Source organism: Manacus candei, unplaced genomic scaffold, assembly GCF_025592945.1.
Source record: "Manacus candei isolate 608988 ecotype Guabito, Panama unplaced genomic scaffold, ASM2559294v1 h1tg000014l, whole genome shotgun sequence".
Taxonomy (NCBI): domain Eukaryota; kingdom Metazoa; phylum Chordata; class Aves; order Passeriformes; family Pipridae; genus Manacus; species Manacus candei.
In genome coordinates this window covers 58,587,218-58,612,040 of record NW_026138062.1, presented here as the reverse complement: position 1 = coordinate 58,612,040, position 24,823 = coordinate 58,587,218, and the positions used below count along the sequence as shown (strand labels likewise).

At 43.6% G+C, this 24,823-nt stretch overlaps 1 protein-coding gene across 1 annotated transcript in view; it reads left to right on the top strand.

Annotated features, from left to right (window-relative positions):
* The first annotated feature begins 9,342 nt into the window (after positions 1 to 9,342).
* The window catches only part of GAP43 (growth associated protein 43), a 58,559-nt gene continuing 43,078 nt past the window's right edge, over positions 9,343 to 24,823 (top strand). Inside the window, exon 1 of the mRNA XM_051779699.1 lies at positions 9,343 to 9,658. Coding sequence (XP_051635659.1) covers positions 9,629 to 9,658 — 30 coding nt within the window. The 5' untranslated portion in view covers positions 9,343 to 9,628. The remainder of the gene's footprint in view (positions 9,659 to 24,823) is intronic.

The following is a 24,823-nucleotide window of genomic DNA, read 5'->3' as shown; positions in this document are numbered from 1 at the left end:
TGAACATGACTTAATTTTTCAAACTACAGACCCATCCTTTAATTTTCCTGGAATGTGACACCAGTGTACTTACACAGAAGGAACTTGTAGATATCCTGGGAAATAATGAGACAAATTTCGAGCCAGTGAGGTTGGACTGTGTGTGAAGAAGATCTAATAAGGGCCTGCAGGAGTTTGATGAGGTGGTATAAAGGGAGATGCACCAAAGTGCCATTTTCCGTGGGCACAGTGTGATCAAAATTAAGTCAGACATGGTAGCTCAGCATCCCATGAGGGACCATTTTGACTTCTTGGATGACTAAACATACAAAGGAGGCAGTATTCACCAAAGATCTAAGAATTAATAACCTTCTCTGGGTTCCAAGCAACAATACTAAATGAGCTGTGTGTTTCAGCAACTTTTCTCTGCCTGTTGGGCTCAGTTTTAGCCTATTAATTCCCAGTAGTTGCAGGAAATGCTGAAAGACCTTGAGGGTGTCACAGTGCCCCAAGCCATGGCTTGGTAACTAGTGAGCATAATGCAAGAATGATAATGACCATGCTGCTCTGTGTGCCCTGTTAATGACTAATAGCTAAGCAGGGGAGGGCCTGGTCTGTGCCATGGAGATTATCTGACAGTGTCAGATTGTTACCTCTTTGTGCTTGGTGTCGCCTGAGGACTCAATGTTTTATTTTTTTGTATTTATTTTTCTTTTTAGGTTTTAGCCTTGAGGAGGAAATTAACGACATATAAAGTTTTAGGCAGAACTCGGGACTGTTCTTGAACAGAATCATAGAATCATAGAATGGTTTGGGTTGGAAGGGACCTTAAAGATCATCTTATTCCAACCCCCCTGCCATGGTCAGGGACTCCTTCCATTAGACCAGGTTGCTCAAAGCCCCGTCCAACCCGGTCTTGAATGCTTCCAGGAGTTCAGCATCCATCACTTCTTTGGGCAACCTGTTCCAGTGCCTCACCACCCTCACAGTGAAGAATTTCTTCCTAGTATCCCATCCAAACCTATCCTCTTTCAGTTTGAAGCCATTCCCCCTTGTCCTGTCACTACCATGCCCTTGTAGATAGTCTCCAATTTTCTTGTAGGCTCCCTTCAGGTACTGGAAGGCCACAGTTAGATCAGTCTGAAGCCTTCTCTTCTCCAGGCTGAACAACCCCCCTTCTCTTAGCCTTTCCTCATAGGAGAGGTGCTCCAGCCCTCCAACCATCTTGGTGGCCCTCCTCTGGACTTGTACCAACAGGTCAGTGTACTTCCTGTCTTGAGGATCCCAGAGCTGACACAGTACTCCAGGTGGGAGCTCATGACAGTGGACAAGGGGGGCAAAATCACTTCTCTCAATCTGCTGGCCACTCTGCTTTTGATGCAGCCCAAGCAATGCCAGTCTTATTTTGTAACTGTGACTAACTTTGAGAAAGCTGGACAAATTTGCTTTTCTGTCTTTACAAAGACTTATTTTCATTTTAGGAAGTACCCAAGGAAGTAACATGCAAAAGACTATGCTGAGAAAACACAGATCCCTGACTTGAAAAGAACTCTAAAATGAGGAAGCTCAGAATTACAGTTCCTGAAGCAAATGAAATTGTATTCTCTTGTATCTATTCTTAACAATAGAACCTTTCAATATGTGATGATATGATACAGATAAGATTGTCAAACTCTCCATCATTTACTACGGAACACTGTTCATATTTGAGCTTAGCTTTCATAACAAACAGAGAATGAACTTCTTTTTCCTCCTCTCTGGATGAATAAATTAGAGTAACAAGGAAGAATTACCCTTCTCATTTTATAGCATAAGATATTAAAATAAATTTTAACTTGACCTGGCTGAGATGAACGCACATGAGAAGACCATCAAGATCAGCACACTTGTCTTCCCTGATGTAGGAAGTAAATGAATGCCTTTTAACTCCTTTCTCCCTCAAGCTGAAGGAGACCTTTCCACCTCCATGGAGCAACGTCTGCTGTGGCATTACCAGAGCAGGCATAAAGCTCCCTGTGTTCTTGACTGTAGGTTATCACCTCCCTTGCTGCTTCCCACTGCTTTCCTCAGGCTAAGAAACTCTCTCTCTGGCCTCTACTTGTGTCAGGTTGTACCTCATCTATTGGGCAGAGGAGACTGGCAGCTGTAGGCAACTACACCAGGAGGATGGGACAAGCTGAGTGAATTGTTCATGCAGGTTGTAGGGCAAAGAAAGGGGTGCAGCAGACAGGAAACAAGACTGGCTTTCTTAGCATGTCAGAATGCCAGTTGTGCATGGTATATGGCACTCTGTTGTATAAAGCATCTGTCAGGTAGTAAGGAGAACTGTGTAACAGCCTGGAGAGATTAGCCTGCCCCTCTCCAGAAAGTTTCTCTTTCTCCTTGCCACCAGAATTGCTTGGGAAGATTTACACAGAAAATTTACCATTATGCTTGGAGTAGCTTCTAAACCTCCAGAAAAACACAGTCCGGAAATACAGCTCTGTATCCTGTAGAGCTGAGCTAAAATAGGGCCTTCTGCTGTAATGCAGTTTCCATGCACGGGACAGAAGATTTGGATTCCTGCCTGCAGCCCTGGACTCTTAATAAAATTCCATCTGTGTTTCCTGCCCTCTGGGGTGAATTCCTTTGGCTAACAGTGGAGTCTTGGAAAAGAAATAATAATATGATAATAGGGCACTATTGAGAAGTTTGGGCATGGGGTGGCTCTGACAACGTAGAACCCTTGTAATGCACATACACAAAACACAGCTCTGATGCTGCTGGATGACACTCTATCCAAATCTTAACTATGAATTTCCATTCTCCACTATTGATTGTTTTATGGGCCAAATGGAGCAATTTTTAGCATTTAGGAGTGTTGTAGTCCCAAACTGCAATTCATATAGGTTTGATCCTGGATCGGATCAAAATCACTATAGGTCTATCTCCCACTTCTAGCAGATTTCTAATTAAAGGAAATGAAAAAAATTTTGGCCATGGGGAGACTGAAGTACAGACCCATTATCTGTCAAAGCCCTGTGCTCTGCATTTTGGAGTGGGGAGCTCTTCTACTTTAATCAGATGCAATGAATTGTGTGTTAAAGATCTCACTGCAAGAGAACAACCTCTGCATATGTTACATCTGCCTGACAGACTGCAGGATATGGACTTTTCTCTTTCCTCTCAGGGGGTATCTTGTGGCAAATCTAAATGAAGCCATGGCAAGGAAAGTGGGTTATTTGAACTTTAAAGGCAAGTGGATGTTTACAGTTGCTGCCCATATAATTCAGGTAGGTCTTTGCTGTTCTAACTCCCCAAGTACAGCTCTGGGTAAGTGAAAAGGTCCTGTCAGCTTACTCCATCACTTATCACTTCTCCTATACAAGTACTTCCTACGTCCTTTAATTGTCTGTGTAGTTTGTGGAGTTTGCTGCTGTGATCCTGATTAGTACATGGCTTGGTCACCATGTGCCTGTGAGTAAAGCATGGCTATGGTTAGAAATTTTTAATGTCCTTTCCTGAAAGGCTAAAGGCTAGGACAGATTTGGCCTCTTGGATGCTCTTCACCCCTGGTAACTTCACCCCACAGCTGACAATGAAGTGCCGAGTAAGGGCATAGGAAGGTCTTTAGCTTTTTTTGCTCTCATCCATTTCCTTTCTGGGGCCAGGGTACTCCATGTACCTTCCCATATGCAGTTTGGTTCAGCTCAACTCAGTTGCTTTACTGGAGAGAAGAAAGAGTCTGATCAGCTGAGGGGACAGGACAGGAAGAGGATGAACCTATCCCTGCCCACCCACCTTCCCAGTGCTGAAGCAGCCGCATCATCATCCTCACCCTGGAATGAATGAGGAGCATTGTGGGCAGGTGCAAAGCAGGGCCAGGTGGTCCAAAGAAAGCTCAGAAAATTGTGACTCACAGAGTAATACTGTCATGTCATCATATTGGTATCACTGGGCAGCTCCCATATTCAGCACTGCAGTGTCGGGAATGGCAATATATCACTGAAGAAGCTAGGAGGGGAGTAAAACAGCACTGAAGACGGACTGTCCTTCTCCAATCATGTGTGTATTTAGTGGGTAATGTTTTTCTCCATCCCAGTCCCATCACATCCCGCAGCATGGAACAGCATAGACATCCCCACGTGTCACTGTAAGGTGTAAGCCTAGATGCTGACAGCAGCTTGTCATGGCACTGCAGGACTTGCAATATAGAATGGAGCCATGCTGAGAAGCAGGGTGAACTGGCCCACACTGAGCTCCTGGTTGACCCTGATTCTCATTCAAAACTTCCTTTGCTAAGCCTGTGCTACAGCGGAAGGGACTGCTGTGTATACCCAACAGCACATATTGAATGGTCCCTGGAGAATAAAAAAGGGGCTTCCTGGGTCATCCTCTCTAATATTTGGGTTGGCTTGTAAAGTATCACATTTTCCCATGGCAGACTATAACTACACTGAGGATAATAGCTGGTAGGTCGACTCCTCTCTGTGATGACATTATTTTTTTTGACAGACAAGCAGATCAGATTTCATTTTACTGAATAGTTGCAGTCTTCAGCATTAAGCTGTACTGGGATTTAACTGTTATGTTTGCATTTTTGATGATTCTGAAGCTCAACAATAATGAACATTGACCTGGGGGTTGTACAGACCATTCTTTGTGCATGCTAAAATTCTGTCTATCCTTGCTCCCATGTAGATATTCCAGTTTGTATATGCCACACAGTTTACAGAAAACACACTTTTGCTAAGGATGGTGAAAACAGGGAAATTATTGAGGCCATTTCTTATTATGTTTGCTATTGTAAAGTCAGGTGTCTTCAGTGCTGTGAGCACAGCTGAGCAGGCATAGAAAGAAAAATGGAAATCACAGGGAACAAATACAGAGCACCTGTGCATATCTCTTTGACTAGCATGATGGCAACAGGTGCTAATGTCACGTGTGCTCAGTATTGTGCAGGATGAGCAACCGAGCAATCATTAAAGACACGGAATGAATTAGAGCATTCCTGGACTGGAACTTCCTAAAGCCTTTGCTGCAAGAGTAAGTGGCATTGTGGCTCTTGAAAATCATGTGTTTAAAACCTCTTATTTCAGTCTGTGGCATACAGACAGTCTTAGGTCAAAACAAACTAGGCTCTTCTTTTCTATTATTAATAATTCAGGATTAACTGAAATCCAAGGTAAATTGTCATAAGTGATCCTTATACTGAAAAATGGATACTCCTCCCAGAAGATTCATGACTATGCCTAAATCATTTATAAAAGAAGTTTATTTGTAGTGTTGCACTGCACTGTTTTGTGTCATTAAGACATAGATAACTGAAAGTGAGGCCAAATGATACCAGAGTCACAAAGCTACTGAGGAGACTGAAAATGAAAGTTGTCCAACAGTGGGATTTTCAGGAATGTCTATTCAAATGAGGATACCAAAAAATCCTTATAAAATTGGCTTTTTTCCTTTTCAGCATGAAAGTTGGCTAACAAAAGGCAAGGCTACCACTATATGTGGAAGATATGAATAGAGAGAAAACCCAGTCTATCTCCCAATGAAAGCAAGTCGCTCACTTCAGAGCTGTTTTTACTGGAGCTTTAAATATCCCTAGTAACGGGACTTTCACAGTACTTCTCTCAGAGACGCCTCTTCAGTTTAGCATGCTTACCATTGGGACAGCTCTTATAGGCAAACTATACTCTTCTTCTTGGTCCCATTTAGCTTTTTCTGGCCAGGGAATCAACCTGATTACAGTCCCAGGAGCAGGTTGAAACTAAGTGGTTTTTCAAACCAAAACTGCATCTGAGCTGTTGCTATTGAACCTAAATTAGTAGCTGGGCTGAAGATGCTTTTTGTTTCAGCTTGTAAGGACCTTGAGCTGCTGGGGTAACCTTGCAGCAGAACTGAACAGGCTTAAAAAGCACTGGTTTATGTCTCTCACTCCACCCACCCTATGTTGTAACAACCACTAATACATCTTATTACTTTGAAATTATGTGGACCTTTTAAATCAAAGACATGGCTTTGAATTAAAGGAGTCGTCTTAATAATTACTTTATACAAAACATTCCCTCCTTCACAGTGAAGCAACGTGCAGCCTACACCAAACAGTGGGCTACATATCACTCCAAATTATTCCCTTCATGAGGCATATAGCTTTTGAAAATATCACAATTCTCCACCTCCTTAGCTGTCATTCAATCAGTTCTCACAGATGAAGCTTTTAAAATCTGTGGTCATTGTTCACCCCCTCCTTCCAGCCCCCTTCACTAGTTAGTCCCCCATTCATGTTATTCTTTGGAACTGCTCTTGCTTTTAGTTGTGTAGATTCAAAAGCCAAGGTCAAAGGGGCCTTTCAGGGCATGTCTACACTGCATGATGCAGTGTTATCCCGAAACTCTGAAGGAGTGCTGAATGGCAGTGCAGTGGAGAGACAAAAGTGTCATTTGGATGAAAGCATCCCATCTTGACTTGGTGACTTAAAGAAATGGAGATTCACCTGCTCTTCATCCCTTGAATTTTGCTTCAGATTTTCATAAATTCCGTGGATGGAGTTTGTGCCTTTAATTTCTTCCATTCTCTTTGGCCTTTTCATTGCTATGGACTTGTCCTTTTTTTGTTCCATGTTACAAGATAATTTACCTTGCAGGTTGAAGTGAAAACAGCCAAAATGGCAGGGCAAGGGATGCTGGGATATGATTCTCAGAACCATATAATTTGCTGAAAAATTTAAAGTTCAACTTTTTATACTTAAAGGGTCCTGATTTGAAAGACGGGGATGTTAGGAGCTCACATGCCCTGAAAATTCGGGTTTTGGCTTATGGCTCTTCTGCATAAGAAGATTAATTCCGAGGAAATGCAGATGTGACTCTAGAGTGGACTGGCCACTCATCACTAAGTCTATATGTATGGGGAACCTATTAAGGGCTTGATTATGTGCCAAAAGTGGTTTGCAATAAGCTAGAGCATACAGTGCTCGTAGGGCTGGGCATGAAGAGAGGTGGCTCTGCCTTTGGCACTGACTTAAGGTGATGAACAACTGCCCTGAGTGAGCACAGGAAGGTGGCTTGATTCTCACTTACTGCACAAGCGCAGCTCTTCTGCTCTTCTGCTGCCAGCCTGCTCCCCCTCTGGGTGGGTGTCTGGGAAAGATGGGGGATGGGACGGCTTTCCTCGGCAAGGCTCCCTACCACGGGGAAGTTCCCTAAAAAGGCCTTGTCAGTGGGAAGAAAATAAGCTTTGAAAACACTTCTGAAGAGTGATTTGTCTGACCTAGTTTAGACTCCTGCTTTAGGATGATCTGAATTACACCCTGAAAGTTCTTCATTGTCACCAAAGGAAGACCAGGGTGAAGCTCTCAGATGCATGGTTGACCAGAGGAGTCACATCTCCCAAGGGAATGGGGAGCAGCCCTGTGGGTTAGCAGGTGCCCACAAGGTCATGTCACACTATTTCTTCATCTTGGAGATGAGCCCCAGCAACTCCTGGGGCCAGGGCAGAGGCTCCTAAGTCCATAGACATAATTCAAAATCCCATTGCACTGCTCCTCAGTGCCTTGGCATGGTGTTGCCAGCAGTGATGTATGTTACAGAGATCCCTTCCTCAAATTTGATGTCCACTGCTTTCTACTGCTCCACTTCTTACCTAACTTCTTTTATGATTTTATATTTTGCCTTCTTTTTCTCTGCATGCATTTTCTGAAACTGAATCTGATTTTTGTTACTTAATCCTTTGGTCTACTTCTGTGTCAGCTGGTGCTTGCAACTCTTCCCAGTTATGTATCTTCTCTGAATGTCATTACCATATAATTATTTTCCTTTTCTAACCTGTAAAACCAGGTCTAGCACTGATACCTTCTTGACCCCAAAAGGCACTTCCCTTAAACTACATACAGATGAAGGTAGCTAGCCAGATTTTCTTTGAAATGCTGTTTGCTTTTCTTAAAATAAATGGTGTGCTGGGAACTGCAATGATATCATAGCAACTGAATATGATTATGTGGGAGTCTGTACTGAGGGGTATTCCAGAAAGTATATCTATATACGTATATGTTTATTTGTATAAAAGTGCACGTGTGCATGAATATTTGTGTTAATAATGTATTTAGATGCAATTAAAGAGCAAAGACCTTAAAAATAACCTAAGACAATTTTTTTTGTCTCTTTTACAGGCAGTTTTACAATAAAAATGGTGTGGCAGAGAAGTTGATGTAGTGACATTAGTGCTAAAAAAGAGAACATCTGACTGTGCCTCCCAGACTCAGTAAAATGAAATAAGCTAAATTTGAATTTTGATAGATGAAATCCTAAAAATCCATCAGTCTTTTTATATTTTTAACCTGCTCGACGTTGTTATACTTTGGTTTAACTGTTGTCTGGAATATTTTTTCACAGTGACGGATATATCTGTCCAGCTCATGTGTATTCCGAGAAAACCCAGTGTTATAACTTTCAGGACGCGTGCCTGGGAGTGCATGTGCGCATTAATGTTCGCTCAGGCTCATGCATCGCCATGATCTTCTGTGAATGCAAACCCATACACTTCTCTTCCCACACGTGCAGGGGGGGTGGCTGCGTGTGTGAACGCGCACATCTTCCTCGGAATAGTTTACAGCAATTTGCAGGCAGAGATCAATAGACGTAGAAATTACTTCGACACTGAAATTAATTGAGATCTACACAGAAGGGGAAGGGATGATTTCTATAGGTTTGGAAGCTATTCTGTAAAAAAAAAAAAAAAAAAAAATAAGTATTGCGGGAGTATCATTTTTCTGTGCCTGTGGAACATCGGTGGGATGGACTGAAGGAACGAGGGGGAAAGTTGTCCTGTTCGGTGCTGCAGGACATCCACACACAGGGTTTATGCCTGTGTATAGGAAGAAGGCAGCACGTGCATATATATTTTCCAGTGTGCTGGGGAGAGGGATTTTTAACAGCCATTTTAACATATTTTCCAATTCCCATTTAGCTCGCAGCTCCCACCTATGGTACGTCACCTGTGCATGGCATATACCGCCTGCCATGGCAATACCCCCCTTCCCTATTCTCCCCTCTGTGCCCACCCCACCCCACCCCATGCTTTCTCCATGCATAAATCCCACTCCTGGCCCTGGCTGGGGGCTTTGGCTGCTCCGGTGGGAGTAGGGTTGGGGGCTCCCCACCCGCCCGGTCCCCCTCCTCACCGGGTGCCTCCCAGACACACCCCAGCCCTCCCGCAGCCCGCAGTGTCCCCTCTCCCCTGTCGCCTCTGTACAGTGGGAAAGTCGTTGGGTAATTGGGTCCAGATTGAAGATTTTAATTATTCATGAGGCTGGCAAGGGACTTGGGGGGGGGGGGGGGGGTGGCTGCCGGAGTGGGGGTGGGGTGGGGAGGTGACGAGTCAGGGAGAGCTGGTGAACAATTCTGGGAAGGGTAGGGAGGGAGGCAGGGAGAGGCAGCGTGTGCATGTGTGATGAGCAATAGCTGTGGACCTTACAGTTGCTGCTAACTGCCCTGGTGTGTGTGCGCGTGTGCTCGTGTGCGTGTATGTGTGTGTGAGCGAGAGAGAGAGGGAGAGAGAGAGGGAGGGAGGGAGGGAGGGAGCGGAGAGGGTGGGGGGGAGAGATAAGAGAGAGAAGAGGAAAAGGAGAGAGGAGAAGGAAGGAAGAAGAAGGAAGGAAGGGGACAATACGATCATGCTGTGCTGTATGAGAAGAACAAAACAGGTAGAGCTGAAGATTTTTATATTTCCTTCTGTTAAGAAATCTCCCAGGCTGTTGGGTGTCCGTGGGGTGCGTGTCTGCCTGAGTGTGTGAGGGGCTGGGGTAGCGGCTGGGGAAGGGGGGAGGAAATTTCAGCTGCTTTCAGCAGACGTCTCTTTTGCAATTCTTTAGCATCTTGCGACTGAAGGTTCTTTTCACACCCTGCAACGTGACTGTTTTGCCTTTCCGGGGCTGGTGATGTGGGGAAGGGGGGTGGCCTACATCCACATTTGGGGAGCTACCAGAATCTCCCCTCAATTCTTCTTATTATTTTTTAATAGGGGGCAGTTATATTGCCTAGGATTTTCTGTCTGTGGTTCTGAGGGTGTGGATTGGGGGGTGGGGGTGCGGCTGGCAGGAAACGTGATGAGATCTGGCTCTACCTTGGAGATAAAGGAAGCAATTCTTCATCTTATGCCAAAAAAGAACGGATGCCCAGCGAGCCTTGATCCCTGGTCAGAATGCTCTCTATTGCTCCTGGCTCTGATGAATGAGAGATGCTTTATGTGCCTGTGCCGTGAGGTGGCTCGGAGGACAGGTGTATTAATTTTTTTTTGTTAAAACAATCTGAGCAAGAATTAACCTGAAGGAGTTTGTGGTGGCTTTTTTGGGTTTGTTTGGTTTTTTTTTTAAGCCTATGCTATAGTGAAAAATCCAATTAATTAATAACAAAAGCATTAGCCTGAGGAGTGGGAGACTCACCCTCTTTGCAATACCCTTCATAGTACAACCAGTTAGACAACTGTGCACCAGCTGGTAAAGAGACAGAGGACCACGCCTCTGTTAGCTCCGAACTCGGGTGGGATAAGAGAAGCTCGCAGTGTGAACCTGTTGGAAACCAGTTCCTTTTCTTTACTGGTACCGCCTGGCTTTTGCTATAAAGGAATTGGGATGATGAGAAGGTTTGGGTGGTGGCTAGTTTTCAGTGGCAACATATTTATGTGCAAAATGATAATGAAATTGAAAAAAAAAAGCTACTTAGATAATTTTCCCCTCGTCCTTTCCCTTTTTATTTTGTGTGAAAGCCAAAACCTGCTCCTGATTAAGAGAGCCTACTTAACTGAACCTCTTGGACTTTCTTGGGAGGATGCTGGATTTATGCAGTTGGAACTTTGAGTCAGGAACTGGCCCTAGATATCTTTGTAAGGCGTTTTTGAAACTTCCACAAATTACAGATTTGTAGATAGTGACAAGGAGCTTTGGTCCTCGTTCTGAGGACAAAACTCAGTCTTAGGCACAGCACCCTACTGGTTACTTTCCTTAAATATGCATACATTTCTATGTGTTTTACAATGTAGCACTGCAGTATTCTGGAGCAATAGCCTAATATGCTGGTGTGAGTAACTACAGTTGCTGTGGAACAGAGCAGTGTTGAAAGAAAATTCAGGTTGAAGTATATTTCTGAATGGAGATGGAGAAGGAGAAAATTTGTAAAATAATGGGGAGGGGCAAGTGGTTGGGATAGAAAGAGACCCTGCGTCACCCTGTATTTTTCCTCATGCAGGTTTTTCAAATGCTTTGCAATTAATGATATGCTCACTAAAATCTGGAGGGAGGTAGTGAAGGCTTGGGGGGGGAACACGTTGCAGCCAGCCAGCAGAGCACGTTCTGCTGGCAAATATGGGATGAAAAGAGCGGAGGAGGAGAAGGAAGGCAGACAGGGAGGCAAAGTGACAGAGCAGTGGGTAGAGGTGCACAGCAAATTTTAAAATAAAGTCGGTAGCTCTGGGATTCTTTGGAGTTAGAAAAGAGCTGTTGGGGGAGAGGGATCATTTTGCCCATACCATCACGGGTTGGGCATTAAAGCTCCTGAATTATGTTCCGATGTGTCTGTTCTTTATATCTGTGTGGGTTTGCCCCTGTCGTTTTGTATTCAGTCACATTTAGAAATGCATGGCATGCAGGTATCTTGATCACACACAGTCCTCTCTTCCCACTCCGTACATTAATCCACCGCATGGTACACACCCCTCTGCGCGTGCATGTGCAGCACAATCTCCACTCTCCGACCGCCTGCATCTGTACTACACACACACTCACAGGCACACCGTGCACTCGCACATGCTTTCTGGATCCTTATGCAGCCATACAACCTGAATGTGCCTGCCTGTGCATATTCAGTGGATATTCCTGGGCTCAGAGCCCAGTTGCTGCTCCTGTACCTGAATACACACCACAATTGCCAAACTGGCAATATAGCAGTTCGCCCAGGAAAGCTGATGATACACCAGAGGAAGCTTTAATTTGGAGAAGAAAAAGACCTTGGTTTTCAGCTTGTGCTCTTCCTCTGTCCCCACCCAGACCTTTCACAGAGAGAAAGATATGGAATGGGTTCTTCAGCAGAGGCAGGAGTTTCCTTCCCAAAATAAAAACAGCTCTCCTCAAATTATTTTCCAGGGGAAGCCCATGCTGTCCCGCCTTTCTGGCAGCTAAAGAGCAAAATGTTGAAATTACAGGCTTGGGCGTGGAAGAAATCTCTTCACATTTGTGTCTAGGTGTGCCTGTGTGTGTCTATCCTCCCACCCCTCAGAGACAAATATGTTCACACACTCATACCTTGCAGATATTCTTTCTTGTGGGTGCGATGCCAGTGTGAAGAGCGAAGTATCTGACTGACTGTGCCCACCCATGAGAGATGTAGATAGCTCGGTGTTGTCATTTCTGCCTACAGTTGACTGCAGCTCTGAATGTGAGCCCACAAAATATTCAGCTGAAAGGTAGCACAACCGAGAGCAATATCTGAAAAGCTGAACTTAACCCTTACTGCCAGCAAGAGATGCAGGCAGTAACATGCAGAGCTGGGTAGTGAGATAGGTGGCTAGAAATGCAAGTGTTGCATGCACCGCATACTAGAACAGATGGACATTATGGGGGTATGTGCTCAGTATTGGATTGCATGAGTGATTAAACAATAACCCGCAAGCAGGTTTCCCACTTGTGGGTGAGATGAGTCTCATTCATCACCAGCCATATACGACGGCTTCCCTCCCATTCGGTCCCTCTCCTCCTCACCCCAGCGCTGGAGAGCCAGCGGCTGCAAAGGTTTAGACCTGCCACACCCATCAAATCAAAGGAGAGAGAGGGGAAAAAAGGCAGTCTGCATTTCTTTCCCCTTCCACACGAGCAGCATGAATAAACAGGGCTGTACCTCTAAAAATGCAGTTTAATGCAATTGGAGAAGGCAAAAGCATTAGGGAACTGTTCTAGCAATTACAGCCAGGCGGTGAGGTGTCTTATCGTTCCAGGAACTGCAGAGGTGTATGAGGAAGAGGAAATGGAGAAAAAGAGAGGGAGGAAGATGCATGCAGAGTTAAGCTTTCTTGCCTCAGGATGTTAAAATGTCTCAGGTCTCATTTAGGATAACTTAATTATGCCACACAATACAGATGCTTCAAAACTTGCAAGGCGTGGTCTTACCTTTAAACACCAACACGGAGAGAGGGAAAGGGGTATTTTAAAGGAAAGATGTCCATCCATGCCCCTCCTCCCTCCACTTGCCAGCGTGGTGTAAACCACCACAGACCAGTGATTTCAGGGCAGAGGCACTTCATCTGCACCTGGGGAGAGCCTAGTCACTGCCCCTGCATTTCTGAGAGACACTGAGTGGTTTCTGTGCTTCTTCCAGTAAACAATTGCTGCATGGAAGTTTAATTACTCTAGGTCTCTACTATTTCTCTTCCTGGGGCAATACCTCTGGGATTTCTACCGAGAAGGGTGTCTCCAGAGAAACACCCCTCCCATCACCCTGCCCTCCTCCACTGCCTTTGCTGACTATTAGAGACATTGATTTCTCCTAGATAGTGTAATGTAACTGTTCTTAATGGCACAGGCAAGCCCTCTCCTAGGGAACTAATTGCAGGCAGATTTTCCAGGGGGAGAGGGACAGTGGTAATGCTTAGTGGGAAAGAAACCTGTCTGTTGATCCAAATTGTCTATCACCACTTGCTCCCAAAAGAAAGTCCCAGTAAAAACAGTCAGGCAGTACCCACTAGTATGCAGAGGTATCCCTTCTGAGAGGGCTGAACTGAATCTTCTGTCTGGATGTGCCAGGCTGGGTACACATATGCAGCCCAAGGAACTGGCAAGTATTGTCTGAGGACTTTTCCTGGGCCAATGCTGAGCCTGTCTGGATTATCTCAAAGCTGTTTCTGCCTCAGGATATGAAAATGAGCTGTAGCTCCAGATGCTGTCCATGCCATGCTGAGAGGGTGGGCACCACTTGGGGACGAGTGATGTGAGGGATTCCTCCTACAGTCATGTTGCTTTGACTGACTAGAAGGAGAAAGTGCAAAGAATTTTCACCTGAAGTCCACTCTCGCTAGCTGTCATGGATTCTGTGACGACATCCCAGGATCTAGTAGCCACTCTGAATGGACATTATATTTCCCTCTCCCCATTTCCTAGAGAGCAGGAATTCCCCACTGCTGACAGCTGCCAGGTTGCAAGACCTTCTTGTGCTACTGGGAAGGTGAACTGGGCCCATTGCCCATGGCAAGATGAGAGCATACTGATGGTCTTGCATGATGCAAATCAAGGATGTGTATACCTGTTTGGGCTCCCTGGCCTCATTGCTGTGAGGCGTGTGCTCCTCATAATGGCTTTTGTCTGCTCCATGTGCTGTCCATGGCAGAGGACATGGGGCATAAGTGGGTTCTGCCTAATCTTTACCGAGCAGGCATGTATATACTGAGGGATTGAGATATTAACAAGTAAAACAGCAGATGCATCCTGAAGATTGCTTCTACTTTTGGATGAGATAATATGAAGCAAAAGCTTCATACCTCTGCGTGGCTGCAGCTGTTGGTGCATCACTGGCTACTGTTTGCTCAGTCCATGCACTGCTGGCCCACACATCCTTCCTTCTGCACAACTCTCCTGTTGTCCCCTCTTCCTGTACATAAATGACTTGTGTCTGTTTTGTTGCCTTAGGCCTCCTCCCTATGCAGGGAGGGCTTTATTTGGATTTTAGAATGAACAATAGCTCTGATGACAGTATCAGGCTAAAGACACCTGAGAATGAGAAATCTTTTGATGGTAGCTCTGTCTTGATGCCTTTTGGAAGTCACTGTGTGATTCCCCTGTTTGCTGTAAGTCTGAACAAGTCTCAGGGATAGATTTGGCAGCAATCTGTACCTGTCTGCATCTAAGTTCTGAAGTCTCAGTGTTCAGCTGTAAGGAAACAACCACACACAGAGGAGTGTCAGGCTGGCAAGAAGAGGCTGGTCATCCAGAAAGGCATGGTGGAAGGTACACATACATTGTTGGTAGAAATACCAGAGTATCTTGCTGTGGGAGTACCAGAGCAGGTATCCAGATGAAATACCTTTAACATCTGAAGTCCAAAATCAAAGTCTGGAATCCATCCACATTCATTTAATCTATAATTCCAAGATCCTCCTGAGCACACCAGGAGGTTACATGTAACCTCAGAGCTCTGATGGCCTCATGTGGAGAAGGTGTTTATATTTCCTTAGGACTCTCTCTATCACCTGCTGAGTGTGTGTGTAAAACTCGATGGCTTTTCATGGTTGCAAGCACCAGAGGCCGGTATACAGGAATTGGTTTAGGGAGAGCTGGTTTCTCTTCCTAGCAGTGCCATTAACCTGCTTTCTAGCTTGATCTAAGCATAGATTCTCTGACTGTAATGGCTGTCTCTGCAAGATGCTTCTTTAATTTGGAAACTAAGTAATTAGTGGGTGAGAAAAAAGAAAGGATTCAGAAGCCTTCAGGTGAGAGGTGCTTTAGACAGGCAAATCACTGCTTTATCCATCCTCAGTCACTCCTGCAGTGCTGGGATGTTTATTAGCCCCTTGAGTTCCTTTAACACAAACCATTGATTTTTTTCCCAGACCCAGGCTTTATTACTATGGACCAGAGCCTGAGAGTAGAGCTTTAACTTCATTCTGTGCCTGCTATTCACCAGTGTACTAGCTCCTCCCCCACCACCATAATGATCCAACCTTCAATATGTGCATGGGGTGGAGGACTAATGTAACCAAACTAGTGATTTGGTTTTAATATAACAAAAGGAATTTGTATGTTTGGAGTTACACTGATCCTGCTGTCTCCACTGTTATTCATTCTGTCTCCTCTCCCCATCTGTTCTGCTCCTTGCCTTTCCCCTGCTCCCTTGACCATGCAATCCTCCTGCTGCTCTTGCTCTCCTCCGACTGGGTACCAGCCCTCCATTACACTGTGCTTCTTGGGGACTCCTGCTGGCAGCATCAGCCACTGCCACCCGGGTTTTATTCCCTTCATCCCTCCTGGCATTGGCATCCGAAGGGAAGCTGGGTTCATTCTTTGTGCTTCCAGTTGCTTTTGCAGATTTCCCAGTTCTTCTCCACTTGGGCAGCAACTGCAGCTGCTACAAATGAGCACCCATAGAAAGTGGTGTGTCTTCACCTGTCAGCTTGCTGTTAGCATAGGTAAAAGGTTGCCCAGCTGCTGGGGAGGGGTATGGCTGCAATAGGAGCAGTGCATGCAGTGCAAACTACTATCACTATTCCTGTTTTCTTGATGGTTCATACTTCTTCCAGGCTTGTCTCTTGGCTACTAATGCCACTGTTGGGTGGCAGGCTGTGCTCCAGTTGTCTTGTTGGCCCAAGACAGGATGTCCTGAACCTGCCTTCCTCGCACCAGGATCAGTTGATTTTGATGTCTCAAAAGGGAAGCCAGGATGTACTTATATTGTTTTAAATTATGACCAATAAATGTCAGTCCTGTTCATTACTCATCTTACATCTGAAGTTTCTTGAATTAATTCCAGCCATAATGACAGTATATCTCTATTTATAGAAAGCCGGGACATCTCACAATATTTAAGCACCCTCTCTAGAGGATAAACCTTTCTGTAAGCGATGGTAATTTGTAAGCTAAAAAGCTCCAGAAGAACCACTCACTTGGTTTGAATAACCCTAAAATTTAGGAGTGCAGTGGAGTGTGTTTACATCTGAACCTAGCTCTGAAGCTACTTTTATTCCACTCTTCTCATAATTTCCTAGGAGTGATACTGTGCTCTCAGGAACTTCAGGGTTTTTTTTATGAATTGGGATGATTTCTAATAATTGGTGATGTCCAGAATAATTTACTGTTTCGATTACTCTTACAATTGTTAGGACTATTATCAATTTTCATGCAGTTCATCAGACTATTGAATGGCGTCTAATCCATTTATTTTATTAATAGCATCCAATGACCTTATAAATCTGCAATGTTAAGTACTCAAGGGTGCGTAGGTTGGGCAGCATGTTACTATGCTTTGCTCTTTTGCACCTGATGCCAGTCATTTATATTAATTCAAATTGAAACTAGCAGGACGTAAACCACGATGATTTTGAATTGACCGTTGTTCTTCTTGTATCATTCCATCTTCTGTTTGCCCACAGTTTTAGGAGTAAAGCATTCTGTGGTGGATTTATAAATAATCTAACAAAAAAATCATCTAGGTTTGGAAGGGAAGACATAAAGAAACAAGTGATAGTTGCTGATTTGCTGACAGTAAAATCTTGCAGCCATTTAGTTCCATATAAGAGTGAAATCCACTGCTGGAAATCACCTGCTGAGCAAATGCAGGGAGGGCATCACCTGCTTGGTGTGCCTGAGAAGCATAATGCAGATAGGAGGGAGTACTGGAAAGATGGGGAACTGAGGCAAAGGGGTTTTTAGAAGCTGGGCCAAAAGTTTACCCTCAGCAGGGAGACTTCATTGTGTTCCTTAGAACTGGGGGCACCTTTCTAAGGGTCAAGATTTTAATTCTTAGCTTGTTATGTTGGAGTAGTAAGACTGGCAGCTTGCAGCAACCTGGATTGCACAGGCTGAGATGATTCTGTCAGAATGGAGACTTTGCCTGACCAAAGATGAAAAACAGTTGTTTTAACCCTTCCTGCTCTTTGCATTTCCCATGGAAGACATAGAAGAATTTCAAGCCCTATATAGAGTTTTGAAGACTGACAACCACAACAGAAAATTGACGTCTGTTAAAAGTGCAGTCAAAAGCATGTTATGGATGCAACCAGTCCCACCTAAAGCACAGCACTGGCAAATGCTCTTTCCCTTGTATCCTAAATTCCAGTCAGAATATCAGTTAGAAGAGATTAAATCCTAAGGAAATGACAAATGGACTAAGGAAAAAAATCTCCCCCCAAAATAACTTCAGTTCTTCTTCCATGAAGAACTGAAGCTGATTGAAATCTCCATGAAGCATCAGAAGTTGGATAACTTCCAGAGGATAGTTAGTAAAGTTAATATATGAAACAGTACCTGAAAGCTCCCTCTTATATGGTGAAACTAGATATGCTGCAGCAAAAAGAACCATCCATTAGGATACCAGTGTACAAGACTCTGTAGAACACAAAAGAATTGACAAATTTGTGAAAAATTATCCCTAGTGGCTCATAGGAACTTTTAGTAAATCTTCCTTCCTTATGTACTTTGCTTTTTTCCTTTGAGTGGGATGATTCCACAATTCAGGAAGAGATGCCATAAGATAATGTCTTATCTTATGGAATTTCATTACTTTTTAATCAGTGTGTGGCTGTCAAGAGGAGTCTGAAACATATCACAGTGTTTTACCATTGTTCTGAACTGAGAAATAAGCGATTGTTGTAAGTTGAACTACCTTCTTAGAGGTGTCCATCATAAGCTGTAGGACTTTAGAGCTTCCTTCATTTCTGACTGTGGAGGTGCCTAAAGGCCTAAGATAATTACACTTACAACTGTAAAGCCCCCATAACATTAAAAGGCTGCTTACTGGCATGCCTAGATGGTCCTTAATTTTATAAACCATAATCAGCTCAATACACGGACAAATAAAATATTAATTGGCCCAGAGCAAGAGAGTGAAAGAATATCATCCTGACTCTCTACCTTAGTGTTTATGATATTCATGGAGACAAGGGAAGAGCTTTGGTTGAAGCTTAACATCATGCATTGTCAATAAAGCCAAAGCATTTTATGCCTGTTTTCCATATCTCCGGTAACATGATCAACTGCAAGTTGATGGCTATAACAGTTATTGGAGCCACAAAGGAAGAAGATCAGGATCTATGAAAAGGGCACAACAAGTCAGGATGTACTGATGTAAGATGGTTCTTTCAAATCATCCTAGCTTATTTACAAAGCTGATGGAAGCGATCTCTGAACCATGAGCTTTGAGTGCTTTGAAGACACATGAGGGCTGGATGAGGTGTCAGAAGGCTGAAAATGAGCAGAAGATAAGCAATTTGAGTTCATTCCTGGAGAAAAAATGGTGGAAATAATCAAATAAAGGAGATTATTAGAAGCCAGCACAGATCTGTCAAGAATAGATCATGTCAAACTAATTTAGCTTTCTTCTATAACAAGCCTTGTGGATACAGAGGAAGTAGTTGTCATACCTTGTCATTTGTAAGGATTTTGACATTATCTCACAGGCTTTTATCATAAATGAAGCAAAGAAACGTGTTCCAAAGGAAAACATTACAGCAGGGATGCAGAACTGGTGTAGGTAATCCTACTCAACGAGCAGTTCTCACTGATTTCCTGTCGAAACGGAAGACTCTATTGAGCAGGTTGCCACAAGCTTGAGCTGTGGCCTGTTAGTGCTTCACATTTTCATTAAATACATTGTACTTTATATTATAATTTTATTATTGATGACTGTCTAGAGGAAGTGTTTTATAAAATCTGCAGATGGCATAAGCCAGGTATGGGATGGTGGAAATTGCTGTAATTCAAGACGAGCTTGCTAAACCAGAGAGCTGGTTTGAACAGCATCAGAGTGAATGTAAAGTGCTCTCCATGGGAATGATTATTAAATTGCAGCCAGCAGTCTGTGGGATACCACAAGTCAGCTAGGCTGTCCTTCAGGAGGGGAGACAGGGTCTCTAGAGGACCAAAAGTTCAGTGGTAGTCTAGAACAGCATTCTATTGCCAGGAAGGAAAACACCATCTTACCAGGTTGTGCAAATGGGAGTACAGACTGTAAGGCACATCTAATAAGCCTTCAGCTTTGATGTGCACATTTAAAACTCAGCTAAAATGTCCTGCCTTAGTCTCTTACTGCACTCTGAGAAAGTGTGGTCCAGTGAGAGAGTGTGCAGACTGGGGTAGTGACAATTGCTTGAGGTCAAGGGAAAGACACTTTGTGAGGAAAGACTGAAATAATTAGGGCTGTTTAACCTGAAGGGAATAAGGCTGAGGAGGTTCAGATGCTAGTCTGAAGAGTGCAAGAAAATAGGAATAATCTCTTCTTGCTTTTCATGATGCATAAACCCAGGAGTAGTGGTCTTTAATGGTATGTTGGAGTGACTCAGACTAGACTTTAGGATGAATCCAAAAGAACTGTGATGCACTGGAATATATTGAGAAAACTATGGCAGCTCCAATCACTGAAAGGCTGTATGAGGCACCTCTGGACCAGAGGATGGACTAAATGGTCCCTTGTGCTCTTTCAACACTATTTCATATGATTAGTATCAAATAGTCACTGAAGCAGTAATTGGACCCAACCTGTCTTCCTGCAGAAGAGTGCTTAACCAATGTTTACTTTTGTGTGCTCCATCTCTGGCCTCATGCTTATTTAATTTTTCCATGGAAAAAGCCTAAGAGCTTAAGCAGGAATAGATGGGAGTAGCTTGCTCCAGTCTTTTGTAGAAGGAAGGTAAGACTTGAGATTTTTTCAGGTACAGTAGAGAATTGAATCAACATCTCCTGTAACTTAGGGGAACTAGTCTGTCCACTGAGATACTGAATAAATACCTATCTACTGCATGTTGTCACAGAGGAACTATAGTTGTCCCTTTCAGGGCAGGGATTCAGGACTTGGAATCCAAACTAAAAGATATGCCCCCTATAATTGGAGCAAGATGCCTAAACCCAGACAGTTTAGATGTCAGTCTGTCTTCAGCATTTGTTTTAGGCAGGTTCAAAATGCATTTACTTGGTGTATTATGGTACTGAGCTGCCTAGTTTTACCCATATTTTCTGGTTCAGTCTATGTTTCTTGTTAAGTCTGTGGTTTCTGCAAGACATCTCACCTTCTTCCTAGACTTAGCTTTAACATCCATCTTCTGAACCCAGACATCTGCTGAACTCCACGCTGAGGCTCCCTTTTCATCATCTTCATGAGAGAATTATTACAAGGGATTTATCAGTTGGTGGCTTCTTCTACTTGCCTGACATGAATTGTCTTAAAGCATTTGTGTGGCAGTCACTCAGAAATTCCCAACCGGAGTGCTGTACTCCTACTAGCAGTCACCTTCAGTGCTTAATCCCCTCTGCTGCCATTATGATGTGTCCTAGCAGTTGCTGGGAATACAGAATAAAACATACTGAGATATAATATTCACCTTCACTGGAGGTATGCCCATGCCACAGAAGAGCTATTGCTGCATGAGAATATAGAAGAACTAAAGCTGATCTGTGGTATCTTCCATTATCACGTGCTGAGCCCACACAACACTCAGGAAGATATCCTTTGGTTATTCCCAAGCCTTTTTGAAACACAAGAGGGGGAACAAGACACCCTGCCTATATTCGGGATTACCCAACTTCTGGGAGATGAGATAAATTGTAGAAGTCAAAGGCAGTCTTTTCAACTACATCAGATTTTGCTGAGCTTTTCCCTGTTTGGACAAGAATTTTCTTAGTAGGGGTCTTCTTCAAATAGACACTGTGGTTTTTTAATTTGTTATTTGTCTGTATCTGTTGAGATTAGAGGAATAAAGCTTTGAAAGCACAAAGGGTTTTGCAACCATTTAGTAGGCAACAGTTGTGCCTTTATAACACAAAAAAGGAGAATGTTATAATTTCAAATGATGAAATTTCCTATTTCCTTCCTTTTTAGTTTACATTTTTAAAATAGATTAAACACCTTTGTTAAGCATACATTTAGTTTTCAAAGTCAAACACTTAGAATAGAGAGAATTAATTAAAAGGGTTGCCTGTCCATCTTTAATTTCTCTTCTCTCGTGAATAGACATAAAAATGTGATTCTTAATTATAAGATCAAATACTGTTGGGTTTTTGGTTTTGTTTTTTTTTTTTTTTTTAGTAGGATCCCATTCAGTTCACAGAATGGAATACACTTAGGAACTGAATGAGGTTTTGCCATAAACGAAGCTGTTTTCTATAGGTCTCCTGTTTCATTTACTGCCAGGGTTACATATTGAATTGGTCAGGGGGCTGTTCAAAAACAGAAGAATGGTCTCATATTTTGGTAATTGAATACTGCCCCGAAGAATTAGGCTTTTTCCTGCCTTTTGTCACAAGTTCCTATGTGATATGAAAAGGCCATATAAATGAGGTTTTCCATGGGTGGCCACTAATTGGTGTGTTCTCATTTTCTGGGTTCTCAGTTTGAGCCACCTGAGGTTTGACTTGGAGAAGTGCAGAGCCAGTATTGTATGAGGGTCTGCTGTCAGCATGCACAGACCTGGGGAAATACTAACCCAAGGCATCACAAATGAGGGACCCAAAATTAGTGGGTGCTCTGGCCGATTTGACCTTAGCCTCTTTGTGTCTGATTTTAGTGTCTGTAAAATAGAGATAACAACCCCGCCTACCTCCCTGGAAGAACATCCATTAAGGCTTATGAAGCACTGAGATATTATGGCAAAATAGCACCACTGAAAAAGACCATGAGGAAATCAGTATTCTGCATTCAGTGATGGGTTTGAAGGATGTGTGGCAAATAAGGCTCTTTGCTATGCTTGAAATTAGGATAACAGGAAAATACTGAATCGTTACCCACTCAGTGAGCTCTGTCTGTCCTTTGTAATAGCTGGGGTGGGGGAGACTTTCAAGAAAAAACAGTTAGGACAAAGACTATTAAAAGGCACGTGCTCGAGGAAGTCAAAGTGATGTTTCAGAGATAGTCTCCATTTTACATTTTCTGCTTTCACCTTTAACATATGCCCAAAAAGATGCTTGTAAGACAGTCTTTTTATGTAATACATGAGTCACACTACTTTTTACTTGTGCCTGTGCATGATGGGTTGCGAAATAATTGGGAAAAAATGGGCCAAATGTGTTATCACTGAAACTAGTACTACACTTTTCACTGGTGTAGGAAGATGTCAGCTTGAATCCTTAACAAATCAAGCGTGGAATACTCTTGTTATTACTTCACTTGAATGTGAGGAAACTGAGACACAGAAGAAAGTGGAATAATCTGCTGAAGTCATTCTGCCTGTTTTCTCTATATAAAACCAATCGCTTTTAAACTAGTATTCATATGCCTTGCATGAATTAATCTAGAAATAACATAAAAAGAATGGGTTTGTTCCTCTCTTCTTTCCCTCCCTTCTCCTTACCTGGAAGAAATAGTTTGAAAAGCTTGATAGTTTGAAAGCATTTGTTTGCTTTATTTGCCAGTTGTTTTATATTTGTGTCTGTGGGGTGGGACATGTATCTGCCTAAAGGACTCCATGGAAGCATCTCCTAAGGAAGGGCTGACATGGAAATTTGAGAAAGCAAGTGGGTCTGTGGTGTCACAGGTGCTGTATCCTGAGCTTGTGCTGTTCTCGTGAAGTTCAGATTCTTGGTTGCTGCCCTGGAGGATCTTCTGGTGGGGAGGTTGTGCTCGCAACAGATCTGTCTGGGTCATAAGCTCCACACCAGGATGGGCTTAAAAAATAGATCAGGGCCTTCAAACCCGGCTTAACAGGGAGCCTGAGGGGAGGTAAAAACCTCGGTGGTACAGTGTCATACACTTTTATTGATGAGAGCCTGCCTGGGGTTTCTCCATAGTCTGAATATGCTGTTGCTTTTGTGGAGGCCGTGAATATCCATATTTCCTCTCTTAGATCTCTGATGTGTAAGATGGGACACAATTTTCTGGCCCGGCACAGATCAGGAATTTTTCCCGCTGTGGCTACATATGCTGGCTGATGATGAAATGATATGTTGCCTCTTAAGCCTGTGTGTCCATGAATTATCTCCAGAAGGAAGTTTACCTCTCCCAAGGGTGCACAAAACAGCCTGACTTGCTGAAGGGAGGGTTTTTCTTAGCAGAGATTAAAATGGAAGTACAAAAATCCCAGTACAGAAATTCATATGTCTTGGGGAAAAAATAATAAACAATTCTCTGGCCCTCTGTAAGCATGGAAGAAGAGTTGTGCCTGTGTCTGTTGTCCTGAGATGTGCCAGGATGGCATGACCATGACACTGTAAACACATCAAATTTAGCTACTAGTTATGGTTTGAAGCCTATGCCCCATAAGCATAATCTGTCTCCTATTTTGAGGACCTTCTGCTGAGATTGCCCTCTGTGGCAGTTTAAGAGACCTTATTCTTGCTCCTCTGGAGTTAAACCTCTGGCTGACTGGACTGAATCAGAATTGATAGTCAAGGCAGAGTGAGCTGAAGATATATATCATGGAGGTGGTATAGGTGGCCAAAAGAGAAGGTCCTATTGGCAGGTGTGGAGGAAGGACACTATCCCTCTGCCAGTTAAGAATGGAAGTGGAGAGGCTGTCAGTGTAGGCAAGAAAGAGACCTTATTGCCAAGTGAATGTGTGGTTGTCTCTGTGGGCCAAACCTGATGCATGTTTGCCAAGAAGCAGTGGAAATGTAGGTCTTGTGTTAGCATTTGTGAGATGGTGGAGGTTTTATAGTCCCTACTACTGAGAAATCAGATGGCGTTTCAGCATAACCCTGCGGCCATCCTTGCTTCTGGCTTGGCCACAGAAGAAGTATACACTGCCACAGCATAGAAGTGAGCAGGGAGGCAGAAAAGGTACTGGACTAGGTCAGGAGATAGTTTTGTTGGAAGTGTCTGTGATCATGTGGCTTCACTGGCTTCTTCTCCCTATAAGAAGAAGAAGCACTGACCACAGCAGATAATGCTGCAACTTGTAAGCATCCACTCCAGAACTGAAGGGGCCTTCCCAGGCTAAGGTCAGCCTTCCCATCTCACAAAGGGCAGTGAGGGGGCACACTGGCAGGGCTTGCTTACTTCTTTCTCTTCTGTGGTTCTGACCTATCCCTGAAGAGGGGAAAATGTGTTCCTTGTTGAGCTGTCTCCTTATATCCATTCAGTTCCATCTTTCACACATGATTCATGCCTCTCAGCTTCACACAGTACGGTACGATTGGTGCTGATATCCCCAACCTGTAATTTTTCAACTTCTCTCTTGGTTACTTGCCTCT